Raw genomic sequence first — 14329 nt, 5'->3', positions numbered from 1 at the left:
CCAAAAAAAATCTGTCCCCTTCACCCCCACTCACAGAGTGTAGGTAGCAGTCTCCTACCTTACACTGGTGTACACTGTGCAGGAGAGTGAGAGGTGTTGGGAGATTTCATCTCCGAATACAGAGAAGTTTCTTCAGTGAAAATGTGGAATAGACTCCCTCCAGAGGTGGTTCTAACCAGCTCAGAAGATTGCTTTAAAAAATGCCTGGATTCTTTCCTAAATGTACATAATATAATTGGGTACTAACATTTATAGGTAAAGTTGATCCAGAGAATATCCAGTTGCCTCTCGGGGGATCAGGAAGGAATTTTTTCGCCTGCTATAGCAAATTGGATCATGCTTTGCTGGGGTTTTTCGCCTACCACTGGATCAACTGTGGGTATAGGATTGGGTGTATGGGATTGTATGATTTTTTTAATTATTTTTCTCTTTTATTGGTGGAACTAGATGGACTTTTTTCAACCTATGTGTCAGTACTGGATGGAGGGCTGAAGCTGCCAGTTAACTTTTCCCATGAACAAGCTGGTGATTGGTTGCTAGGACCGCCCAGTTTCCTAGCAAACCAATCAACTGCTGGTTAATGTGAACAGCCAACTCCGGCAGCTCCTGTACTGTACGATATTGAAAGACAAATTGTGCTCCCCACTTAAAGTATTCCAAGCCAAAAAAAAAATAAAAAAATTGTAATGTGAATTATAAGTGTCAAGTGCGAATAATCAAATAAATCATATCATAAAGTTTCATAAAATTAATATAAATCCATACATGAATAAAGTGACTGGTGCTAATCCCAAATTAAAGTGCAACTCGCATAAGATGACATAAATTCATATAAAGTTCATCATGATCTTCCAAAATAGTGCTTGCTTATGATAGCATTGATTAAGAAATATAAGTAGTGTCCCGGTGATAGAAACACACCCCAAATCAGTGTTGACAAATGGGCTCACACCACACTTACCAGAAAAATGTGACCCCTTTTCTCAAAGGTGGTCAAACAAGCTTAAGGTAAGTGTATCTCTAGATAGGTACTGTAATTAATCATCCCTCGATAACTTGAGTAGATTAATGCATAAAAACACAGTTCTAAATCCTTAAGGCCCCTTTCACACTGGGGCGGGGGCGGCGTCGGCGGTAAAGCGCCGCTATAATAAGCGGCGCTTTACCGTTGGTATTCGTCCTCTAGCGGGGCGGTTTTACCCCCGCTAGCGGCCGAGAAAGGGTTAAAAACCACCGCAAAGCGCCTCTGCAGAGGCGCCTTTCCGGCAGTATAGCCGCGGTGTCCCATTGATTTCAATGGGCAGGAGTGGTGAAGGAGTGGTGTATACTCCGCTCCTTCACTGTTCTGAAGATGCTAGCAGGACTTTTTTTTTTTCCGTCCTGCTAGTGCACCGCTCCAGTGTGAAAGCCCTCGGGGCCTTTCACACTGGAGAGACAGCAGCGGCTATTTCAGGTCGGTTTGCAGGCGTTATTATTAGCGCAATAGCGCCTGCAAACCGCCCCAGTGTGAAAGGGCCCTAATGGCTTGTGGACAAGGGGGAAACATAAATAATTCAAAATATATAAAAACACACTTACAATGCAATAGTAGAAAACCAGAAACATTGAAATCTGGTAATGCCGATTTGCATTCCACCTGCATTCCAACAAGCAGAATTGACATGTGCCAGAAAGTCCCACCCTACGTGTCAGTAAACGTCTGCGTCTTCAGGGGTCACATGGCCGGCACATCACCTCCTAATGTATCCTATTTACTGCTTCTATTGATAATGTATAATCAAAATAAATTAAAAAATACTATTAATATACCCTCTTACTTTATCATTATTAGCACTAATAGCCATATTAAAGCAGAACTCCGGGCAATTTTTTTCCCTTGTCCTTGTTGCTGATCTCCTACCCTCACCAAATTTGCGATCCATGTTCCTCTGAGCTCTGTAGTTCCTCTGTAATTGGCTGCTGAATTTGCGCTCTCCCAAGGGGGTCACCTTGCGGGTGCGCTCCCGAGACCTGTATTCGGCGTCCATAGCCGCCGACTACAGGACTCGGCTATGCCCCTCGGCAGTGATGGGAGTAAGTCACAAATGTGCAAGTCACAAGCAAGTCTCAAGTCTTAACCTTCAAGTCACAAGCAAGTCCCAAGTTACTGTGGGGAAAAGCAAGCAAGTCAAGTCGAGTCCCTGCTAGAAGTCAAGCAAGTCAAGTCAAGTCATTTATTTTGGTCAAGTCACAAATTAAGTCAAAATACTGATCTACCCCGAAGCCGGGACTCAGGGGGAGCTTTCTTTTGTGAGGGGGGGGGGGGGGGCTTTTGCCTAGGCCAAGACACAGCACTGGTGGTGCCAAGTCATTGCAAGTCAAATAGCCCAAGTCAAAGTCAAGTCGCAAGTCATTAGTGACAAGTCAAAGTCAAGTCGAGTCATTTATTTAATTTTGTCAAGCAAGTCGCAAGTCCTCAAACAGGTGACTCGAGTCAAGTCATGTGACTCGAGTCCCCCACCTCTGCCCCTCGGGATGCATTAAGGTGAAAAAACATGAACCTTTACAACCCCTTTAAAGTATATTGTACTGAATTAAATTAAATTACATTGCGTTGGGTGCTCATGATGACCATTTAGTGGTCAATCAAAACCCGCACATCGGATGCAAAAGGACATCTTGTGGTGATAAAGTATAATACAACCATAACATATTGAAATAATAATAAAAAATTTACAACTACAATTTATAGTAGTAGTAGAGGACCCAAATGTCCCAATAAATGTAACTTTGATTGGATTAATATAAAATTACAATTATATAAAATATGAATTAGTAAAATATGATATAATCAAATTACTTATAAAAATGTATATTTCATAACCAAAAATTAATAAAACAATTTAAGACTGTCAACATTTAATGCCAATTTGCTATAAAGTATTAAGCTCAAAAATCCACTTGGTTTTGTTCATAGATACTGCCTATTTCATAGTGCAACCCCTCCAATTCCTTTTGATTTTATCAATGCCACAAAATGTTAGTAAATTGAGGTCCTACTGTGATGGATTCTGAAGTGATTTGACCCACTATGAATGTATACAAGTATACCTCTGCGCTACCCCAGTGTAGAAAAATGAAACAATTGCTTTGATGATCAACGTGAGTGGTGTACTGGCTAGATAAATGGTGAAAAACAATAATATATTATTGTTGATAGATGAGCTGCTGCATTCACCCAGTTGTGTTCCCACAGTATGCAAACAGTATAACAATGTGTAAATTGGTGTTGCGCAGGCTCTTGAAGTGTATAACAAAATTCATTGCTATATAAATCTGCCAGTAAAGTAAGATAAATATGTACAATTTACAATGTAAAGAAGGCAGATCGCCATTCTGTCAGTACAGAAGGCATGGATCCTGTGTCTCTGTTAAGCAGGGGCACCGATCCATGCCTTCTCCTAGTACAAGCACCTTCCCCACAATGGTAAAACACTAGTCAGGTACACATTTAATCCTTTCATCACCCCTGATGTTAACCCCTTCCCTGCCAGTGTCATTAGTACAGTGACAGTGCATATTTTTTAGCACTGATCACTGTATTATTGTCACTGGTCCCAAAAGTGTCAGTTATTGTCCCAACTGTCTGCCACAATACTGCAGTCCCACTATAAGTCGCTGATCACCGCCATTAGGAGTAAAAAAATAAAATAAAAAAAATCATTATTTTTATATCGTGGCTTACTCTCATATGGCTTTTAATGCTAATAATGATAAAGTAAGAGGGGATATTGATAGTCATTTTGAATTGGTTATTTTGATTTATACATTGTCATTAGGATGGTTCTGATTTTGATTGGATTGATTTTGGTCATGTGAGCGCTAAATGGGGTATATAAGAAGTGACTCGCCTGGTTATGTGACCCCTGAAGATGCCAGATGTTTACTGATAAAGCGCATAGGGCGGGACTTTCGGGCACACATCACTTCTGCTCGTTGGAAAGCAGGTGGAACTCAAATTGGTGTTCTGGGATTTCATTAATGCTGTTTTTTTTACTATTGCATTGTAAGTGTTTTTTATATATTTTGGAATACATTCTTTAAAGTACTACACTATGAGGGAATTATTTATGTCTTTCCCTTTGCCAACAAGCCATTAAGGATTTAGAAGAACCATTTTTAAAGCAGTAATCTACTCAGACCATCGAGGGAGGATTAATTCCAGTTCCTATCCAGAGATGCACTTACCTCAAGCTTGTTTGACCACCTTTGAGAAAAGGGGTAAAATTTTTCTATTAAGTGTAGTGTGAGCCCATTTGTAAATACTGATTTGGGGTGTGTTTCTATCACCGGGACACTGCTTATAATATTTCATCACTGCTATCACTAGCAAGCACTATTTTGGAAAATCATGATTAAGTTTACATGAATGTATGTTATCTTATGCGATTTGCACTTTTTAATTTGGGATTAGCATCAGTCTCTTTATTGATGTTTGGAATTGTATGAATTTTATGGTTCTTTAAGATACCCTATATGAATTATTTGATTATTTGCACTTTTAGTGGAATTCACATGCATTAATTTTTTAGTTTGAATGCTTTAGGTGGGAAACACGATCTGTCTTTCAATTATCATGCTATTTGTCCAGCTTTCAGCTTTAAGACATGCAGCTCTCTGTTAGAGGTTTGTTCACATTGGTCTTATGCCCCGTACACACGGTCGGATTTTCCGATGGACAATGTCCGATCGGAGCGTTTTGTCGGAAATTCCGACCGTGTGTGGGCGCCATCGGACATTTTCCATCGGATTTTCCGACACACAAAGTTGGACAGCAGGAGATAAAATTTTCCGACAACAAAATCCGATCGCGTCAATTCCGACCGTGTGTGGCCTGTTCCGACGCACAAAGTGCCACGCATGCTCAGAAGAAATTCCGACACGGGACAGCTCGTTCTGGTAAACTTAGCGTTCGCAATGGATACAGCACTTTCGTCACGCTGCAATGTTAAAAATGGTTTAATACAGCGCACTCTCTTCTTCTTTAGAATGTGACAAGAATTAAGTCGTTTTGCTGCTCATATTCACACACACTTCTCACAAAGTTTGATTTGTGTTTTTTTAGTGGGATTCCCTCAATATATTGTTATTAGTTGTCACATCTGACAGTTTTATATTTTTTTTTTATTTTTTTTTTGGTTTTTTAAGCCTTTTTTTTTCTTTAATGTTTGGATTTTTTCCAAGGCTGATCTTTGTTCAATGTTATTTTTATTTTTACTCCAGAATATTTTTGTGTGTGTTTTGTGTGGCAAGTTACCCCCAACACCATTGATATCTTTTATTATTTAATCTCCAGGAGATTTTTTGTTGTTGGTGTCCCTTGTTCATTTCACATTGTATATTAGAAATGTACCTGAATCCTCACAAACAAACCATCATTTTTGAAGTAAAACACATAGGAGAGTATAATTCAAAACAAAAATCCTTTATTAAGGGCTCAGAACCAAACAAAGAGGAAGGCAACACTGGATCAACAGCAGAAATTAGTGAAGCCTGGGACCCCCACGGCAGACATCAATTCTTAAACCTCAAAATTGGTGGCCTGAGGAGTCCATATATAAGGGAGGGCAGTCTGGTCCGGGATTCACAGAGACTTGGATAGCAGCAGATGACATCAGTGTCCCCAGGCTGTGGTACCACAAGAGGCTGCATCTTTTGGCCGACCAGACTGGATCCAGGGCAATCACTCTCTGGTCTTCCTTTCACACTTCCTTCCCGGCTGTGGCTGTGCAGTAGGAGATGTGGCAGGAGGAGGAGTAGGACCTGGAGGAGGACTGGGAGGACCTGGAGGAGGACTGGGAGGACCTGGAGGAGGACTGGGAGGACCTGGAGGAGAGGGAGGAGGAGGAGGAGGACCATCCCAAAGCTGTGTGTGAGGTGTAAGTTGGCCCCTCACACCTTTCTCCAGAGCCTCTGATATGAGGGCCTGACACATGGCTTGTTGGCCCTCCTCCATCCTCTGCATTTTATAGGCAATGAATGCCGCAAGGTTCTCCTGCATGGTGTGGGGTGCTCCCAGGACCTCTGTAGCCCTCCAAAAAAATCTGATAGCCGCCTCCTCTAGGCTACTCCTCCTGCTGCCACTTTCTGTTTTCAGGGTGGGTGGAGGGACCTGCAGATCAGCCACCTCCTGGCTTAGACTTCCCTGTGTATGAAAAAGGGACATGGTTTTAGTTTTTGCATCATCAATCACAATCATAAAATTAGTACTCCCAAATAACATCTAGTTAACATCATTGATTGGACAAGCAGAAATATTTAGAGGAATGCTATACCTGGCTCAATCTGGGCTCCTCCACATATGGCCTGGAAGGCCCAGGTTGGGCGTCAGAAGCCTCATCCGGGGGGGAAGGAAGCGTGGAAGGAAGACTGGAGAGGGATGGCCTGGGTTCAGTCTGGCCTGGCAGAAAGTGCAGCCTGTCGTAGTACAACATCCTGGGGACATAGATGTCATCTGCTGCTCCGGATCTCTGTGAATCCAGGACCTTCTTGCGCTCCCTCAGATATGTGCTCCTCAGGCCACCAATTGATATCTTTAAATAAGTGATGTCTGCCGTGGGGATCACCTGCTTCACAATTTCACACAATTGCTCCAGTGCTGCCTTCCTCTTTGCTTGGTTTTTGAAATGGGGGTGGGTAATCTCCCACAGACAGGGCAGCTCCCTTAGCATATCGATGAATAGTGACATGAAGTCAGTATCTCTCATTAAAATATCCATGTTCACTGCAAGACACAACACAAGACAAAGCCTAATGTCAGACCAAACTCTCCTAATCTTGTTACAATATAGGCCTCAATCTAGAAGCAGTATAGGCCCAAGTTTGTCTCTTACCTTCGTTCTTACGATCGGCGCGTCCAATGCTCCTTCCTCCGCTCACAGATCGTACGTAATACTCACACGTGTTACGCTTTATACACACTGCGCATGTGTGTAACTCCGCCCACCCCTGACGTTCTTTCTATTCTATTCCCCGCCCCTTTTCGTTCGGCGCAGTGGGGGAAGAGCATGATGGCGGAGTCACACCAGGTGCGTGCTAATTGTAGCAACGAGGAGGAGGAGGAAAGCCCGGATCCAGGCACGTCCCGATCCAGAAGGAGACGTTTTAAGGCCACAAATATGTCGTTTGGGGAGATGTTGGAGATGGTCGACATCATGAGGAAGTCCGACTATGATGGAAAATATGGGCCTTACCCCAACCCGAACATCCGAAAGGCCAAGATCATGGCGAAAGTGGTCAGGAGTCTTGAGCGGAATTTCGGGATACGAAGATCTAAAGATCAGCTCAGGAAGCGGTGGTCGGACCTGAAGTTGAGAGAGCCGGAGCAGTACCGAAAGATCCGGAGAGTGCTGCAAAAAAGTAAGTAGTTGTGCTGTGTTTCTATTCTTTCTGGCTTTATTCCGTTCGTTCTGCTCCATATGCTTTTATTAATTGTAACGTTTAAAAAGGTCAAATTTACTGTTCATGGGCCCATTATTCGTTCGTATCAAACATTTTTCGTTCGGCCTCTAGAACACCATTGTTTAGGCCATATGCATTTTCCCACATTTTTTTGGGGCCTACTTGGATGCCAAATATTTGTTTGTGTAGATGGGTTTGTTACTAGAATGAAATGCAAACTAGATTGTGTGTAAGGAGAGGACACTGAGCAGCTGTTTTCACATCTGGACACTGGAGCACTAGTGTGGGACACAAGAACACCATTTTTATTAGGGGGGGCACACAGGTGCTCCAGTGTATACTATAGGGGGGGTTACATGTGTGAAGCTTGTACCAAACAGGTAAAGTATTGCAGCTTGACAAAGGGCAATAAAAAATATACATCTTGGAACTCGGCTAAAATAGACAATTGTACCCCACTTCCAAGCAATGTTTCCTATTTCTATAGTTCTGCCATCAAATATCTGTGTGCTAAGTATACCATTTTTGTTTTACATAGGGGAGAAAAGACTCGGACACTCCTCATCCCAGGAGAACACAGACCCCCCCCCCTCTGGAAGAAGGGGAACTACCCCAAACACAAGATGCTGAGCAGGAGGAAGAAGAAGATGTGGTGGAGATTGGCACCACAACAGGTGAGTGTCTGCGACCACAGGCTCAGGTAAAAGAGATGGCTGGTGGCAGATTTTTGAGACCTTTTTTTTTCTTCTTTATCTCTTTTTAGGTGATCGTGATGTGAGGGAGAGAGAACGCTTTACTTCTGAAAGTGCCCAGATACTGATAGGGGAGATCATGGGATGTAATCTCCAATTGCAAAACATCCAGCAACAAATATGTGATGTTATTACAAAAAATAATAACATCATTGATGTTTTGGGGCGAATTTAAACCCCACAAAATGACCGGTTTTATGTAATTGCAATTTTTACAATGTTTTGAAAAGCCAAATTTGGAGGATGCACACAGTGTGCCAACATGTGCTATCTGCCATCACGGGAGATCAATGGACGCGTTTTGGGGGGGCAACCCCTTCCTCAATTATAAAGTAGCGTTGAGGAAGGGCTTGCTCCCCCAAAACACATCCCTTGATCCCCCCTGATGGCAGATAGCACATGTTGACATTCGTAAATTGGTGTGCATCTTCCAAATTTGGCTTTTCCAGGGGTGAGTTCCCCCCATCTGAACGCTATATCAAACCCAGTTCCTAAATACTGATGTCTGATATAGCCTTCAGGTTTTACCTAATGTGAACTTTGTAAGTTCTATTTTTTTGGCTTTCTTGTTGGTTTTACACAGGCCTGTTTTATCTGAAATGGATATTTTGATTTTTCATAATGCTACTGCAAACATTTTATACAACAAACATGTTGGTTTGTTTTAAAAACCTTTGGTAAATGCACATGTGATTGTGCAGGTATAAAAAAGTGCCTTACTCAAGAATGTGTGGATTATTGTCTCAACACTACAACACTTTTGGGGTGATGTAATTGTTGTTTTATGCACAAATGGGGGTTATTTCCTAAGGGCAAATACACTTTGCACTACAAGTGCAGGTTCAGTGCAGTTGCAAGTGCACTTGTAGTGAAATGTGTTTTTGCATTTAGGAAGTACCAGCCAACAGTGCTTTGTATAAGGTTACACAATCACGACATTTTCTGCACTCAACACATTTCTGTCAGGGTCAGCTAAAACAAACACAAGCAGTAAATGTCCACCAAGAATTGCTTTTGGTTGTTTTTTATTTGAAAAAGGTGTCACAGATTGTCTGGCATATTGATAGCCCCCCTACCCGCAAAGAACTCCAGGTATCGTAACCGGACATCACGGGCATTCAGGGAGGGCAAGCCAGGACGGCCGCTTTCAAGTGCCGTCATTGTGGAAGTATTTGGGATTCCGGCCTCAGGCCCAACTGAGCCAGCATAGTTGGCTGAATGTTTTCTTAAAAAATTATGGAGAACACAGCACGCCAGTATAATATGGTTCAGTTTATACTCCGCCATATGGATGGGTGTCAGAAATAGTCGGAACCGGCTGGCCAGGATTCCAAATGTGTTCTCCACCACTCTTCGGGCTCTGGCCAGCCGGTAATTAAAAACCCTCTGTTCCGGGGTGAGGGTCCTCATCGGGAATGGCCGCATCAGGTGGTCCCCCAGCGCAAATGCTTCATCAGCAACGAACACAAATGGGAGACCTTCAACATTGTCCTCTGGAGGTGGCAAGTCCAAACTGCCATTCTGGAGACGCCTGTAGAACTCCGTCTGGGCGATGACTCCACCATCGGACATCCGGCCATTCTTCCCCACGTCCACATACAAGAACTCGTAATTAGCCGACACCACCGCCAACATCACTATACTATTAAACCCCTTATAGTTATAATAGTACGACCCCGAGTTGGGTGGTGGGACGATGTGGACGTGTTTCCGATCAATTGCCCCTCCGCAGTTAGGAAAGTCCCACCGCTGGGCAAAGTGGGAGGCCACAGTCTGCTATTCCTGTGGCGTGGAAGGAAACTGTTGAGGAAAAAACAATAAACATTACTATTTTTTCACAGAAACCTGGCAAGCAGATTAGACACAAACATTATGGGTCAACCTCCAGATAGCATTTATTAAGGGGAATTTAACAACAACAAAGTATAAGGTACACCTATCATATTCCCCCTCCCCCCTCTCATGGGCCATTTCTAACATTATAGGGGGGGGGGACTCTTGAACAGGTAACCCTCTTCACTTCATTGAGAGATGAATGCCTAAATACAGGGTATTACTTGGAACAGCCCCTCCTTAGTTACACTATTGGCAGCCCACTGGACAGGTAAGGTCATAATACAAAGATATAAATACACACTGTACACATTTGAGCACATTTGGACATTCTGCTATTACCTATCAAGATCATAATAGGATACAAGAACTTTAAACAGTACCATTGGAAAGTATTCAGGCAGGCCCTTGCACTACATGCTTTGGGGAATTCATCCATAAATCTGAGCACTAAAGAGGTGGGTATAGTGTGTATGGGTTTGGCAAAGTCAGCAGATAGATGATTGAGGATAGAGAATTGTGATCAGCTGACTTAGCAGTTGGGGGGAGGGAGGGTTACCAAAAATTTGGGGACACCACAAAAAAAAGCCTCTGGCCCTCTGCCTGAATTTAAATCCAAAATAACATTTCCAAACATTTTAGGGGGTGTTTGGGGTAAAGCACTACTATGGAGCTGATAAAATACATTGTTAAGTGACTACATGAGGTGAATATAGGGCAGGGGACACCATGCTGGAGAGGTTATTGAAGGGCAAATATGTATGAAAGACATAAAATAATAATTACATAAAAATCCAGCATGCATGAGGACAAAGGGGACATTCACAGCATATTACAATCATGGTAATTAGGGAATGAGGAAAGAAATACAAGATATTATCAAACATTCAATACAATAAAATGTGATATAAAAGGATAAAAATCTTACCTTCATATACTCCTTCTGCAGGACCTGTATGATGGCAGAACAGGTCTCTGGGATAATGATCCCCAGAGCCTGGGGGGAGATGCCTGTCGAGAACTTGAGGTCCTGCAGGCTTCTCCCTGTGGCCAAATACCGCAAGGTAGCGACCAACCTCTGCTCCGGAGTGATGGCTTGCCTCATGCAGGTATCCTGCCTGCTGATATAGGGGGTCAGCGAAGCCAACAAACGGTGAAACACGGGGTCCGTCATCCTGAGAAAGTTCCTGAAATCATCAGGATTATTCTCACGGATCTCACGGAGCAAAGGCATATGACAGAACTGGTCACGCTGAAGCAACCAATTCTTGGTCCATGAACTCCTCCCCACCCTGTTCATGGACTGGACTTGTGTCAAGGTCAGGACCCCAACACCAAGCCCCCGCACAGCACGAACTCTACGAGGAGTACGCATACGAAACATGGCTATAAAACGGTCGGCTGCTCAGAACGAAGTAACAGAACGCACTGAAGAACAGCAAGGCCTGTGAAGAGCGACCTGAAAACCAGTAACGAACGAACAAGAATACAGTGACTAAAGTCACGCGGAACTTGCTTGCACGCACTGAAGAGCAGATACAAACCCACAAGCACAAACTGAACGGCAGAAAACGATCTGAAAGCCACGAGTCTGAAAAAGCGCGAATCGTCTCTCACCAAACTTTTACTAACACGAGATTAGCAAAAGGAGCCCAAAGGGTGCTGCGCTTGGTTCTGAACCGGCCTTTTCTAGTCTCTTCGTACGTGCTTGACGTCACCGCGTTGTTGGCGATCGGAAATTCCGACAACTTTGTACGACCGTGTGTAGGCAAAACAAGTTTGAGCCAACATCCGTCGGAAAAAATCCGAGGATTTTGTTGTCGGAATGTCCTATCAATGTCCGACCGTGTGTAGGGGGCATTAGTCTAATGTTTTGTGCAAAAGGAGTGGAAAGGCCGGGAAAGGACCGGAAACGCAGGGCTGTGTTCCCGATTTACCTGTCGGCTGCCTGCGGTCGACTGGTAGATCAAGTTCGACTGCTTGCCGACCCCGGACTAGAGAGTTCAGATCTACATGTAAATGCATCTCTTAATTTAAACAGTCAAAGCAAATGGGGATGTGCTCAAATGTGATGATATAATGGGGTTATTTCATGATACCCAACTTCATCTACTATGCACATCTACTGTGCGGTACCACTTTAGTGCTGACCTATGTATTATTCATCTCTGTTTTACTGGATAGATGAAACTTTGTATTAATGTAGCACAAACATTGGTCTACTGTCTGTGTGTCTTTTTCAAAATTTCCGCAGTCCTCTTTATAAACCTGATTTTTCTAACCACTTACCGCAATAACCTTTTCTTTTGTCACATTTTTTCCAAGTAGATTTGTTGCAGCAACTCTCATAAAATAGGGATTTAGGATGCGGATGTTCTTGGACTTCACATTCCATATTATAGGAGGTTTCTTCCAAAAGCCCTTTCTTATCTATGAAAATTGACCTAGAGTTTCACAACAGCTCAAAATTCATGTTAGACCTTAATATATTAAAAAAAAATATTCAGTATCTAAGCTTACTAGGGTGTGTTTTGTCAAAAGAAAAAAAATATATATACACATGCACAGTATCTCACAAAAGTGAGTACACCCCTCACATTTAAAAAAAAAATTTTTTATATCTTTTCATTGGAAAACACTGAAAAAATGACACTTGCTACAATATAAAGTTGTGAGTGTACAGCTTGTATAACAGTGTAAATTTGCTGTCCCCTCAAAATAACTCAACACACAGCCATTAATGTCTAAACTGCTGGCAACAAAAGTGAGTACACCCCTAAGTGAAAATGTTCAAATTGGACCCAAAGTGTCAATATTTTGTGTGGCAAGTAACAAAAGTTTCAACAGCGCTCAAATGTAAGCCATGTGAAGAAATATAAAAATAGAAATAAAATTAAACCAAATGTTTTTATGTTTTGCGCTATAAACAAAAAAAGAGCGATAATTTTGAAAAAATCAATATTTTTTACTTTTTGGTATAATAAATATCCCACAAAAATTATATAAAGAAACAATTTTTTTCCTCAGTTTAGGCCGATATGTATTCTTCTACATATTTTTGGTAAAAAAAATCGTAATAAGCGTATATTGCTTGGTTTGCGCAAATTTATAGCTTCTACAAAATAGGGGATAGTTTATGGTCTTTTTATTATTAATTTTTTTTTTATTAGTAATTAGGGATGGGCTGTCTGTTCGGGTCGAACATTGGCTGTTCGCCCGTTCGCCGAATAGCAAACAATTTGGAGTGTTTGCGGCAAATTCGAAAGCCTTTAAAAGACTATGGGAGAAATTAAAAGTGCTAATTTTAAAGCTTAATATGCAAGTTATTGTCATAAAAAGTGTTTGGGGACCTGGGTTCTGCCTCAGGGGACATGTATCAATGCAAAAAAAAGTTTCAAAAACGGACGTTTTTTCGGGAGCAGTGATTTTAATAATGCTTAAAGTGAAACAATAAAAGTGAAATATTCCTTTATATTTTGTACCTGGGTGGTGTCTATAGTATGCCTGTAAAGTGGCGCATGTTTCCCGTGTTTACAACAGTCCGAGAGCAAAATTACATTTCTAAAGGAAAAAAAAGTAATTTAAAAGTACTCGTGGCTATAATGAATTGTCGGGTCTCTGCAATACACATAAAAGTCATTGAAAAAAAATGGCATGGGGTTCCCTCACAGTGCATTGTCCACACCATTACTAAGCCCTTCAGGTCTAGTATGAATATTAAGGAGGACCCCGCGCCTTTTTTTTTTTTTTTAAATGGCGTAGAGTCCCCCTCAAAATCCATACCAGACCCTCCAGGTCTGGTATGGATTTTAAGGGGAACCCCACGCCAAAATTTTAAAAAAAAATGGCGGGGGGGTCCCCCTAAAAATCCATACCAGACCCTTATCCGAGCAGGCAATCTGGCAGGCTGCAGGAAAAGAGGGGGGATGAGAGAGCACCCCCCTCTGAACTGTACCAGGCCACATGCCTCCCATGGGGACATCCTCCCCATGTTGATGGGGACAAGGCCCTCATCCCCACAACCCTTGCCTGGTGGTTGTGGGGGTATGCGGGCGGGGGGCTTATCAGAATCTGGAAGCCCCCTTTAACAAGGGGACCCCCAGATCCCGCCCCCCGTGTGAAATGGTTATGGGGTACCTACCATTTCACAAAAAAGTGTCAAAAATGTTAAAAAAGACAAGAGACGGTTTTTGACAATTCCTTTATTACTGTCTTCTTTCCCCGCTTCTTCTTCCCGCCAGGAAGTCGGCACAGCGCAGCGCTAATCACAGGCAATGAGACATTTCCCGATCTCTGCAGCCGCT

General features: G+C 42.5%; 1 protein-coding gene across 1 annotated transcript in view; it reads right to left on the bottom strand.

The window, feature by feature from the left end:
• LOC141111197 (CMP-N-acetylneuraminate-beta-galactosamide-alpha-2,3-sialyltransferase 4-like) overlaps nucleotides 1-14329 on the bottom strand; it is a 154363-nt gene that overhangs the window by 28446 nt on the left and 111588 nt on the right. The window contains exon 7 of the mRNA XM_073603281.1: nucleotides 12315-12455. Coding sequence (XP_073459382.1) covers nucleotides 12315-12455 — 141 coding nt within the window. The remainder of the gene's footprint in view (nucleotides 1-12314; nucleotides 12456-14329) is intronic.

This window comes from Aquarana catesbeiana, linkage group LG10 (genome assembly GCF_042186555.1).
Source record: "Aquarana catesbeiana isolate 2022-GZ linkage group LG10, ASM4218655v1, whole genome shotgun sequence".
Classification (NCBI taxonomy): domain Eukaryota; kingdom Metazoa; phylum Chordata; class Amphibia; order Anura; family Ranidae; genus Aquarana; species Aquarana catesbeiana.
Note: the sequence above shows the minus strand (reverse complement) of the source record. Positions and strands in the feature narration are given on the sequence as shown.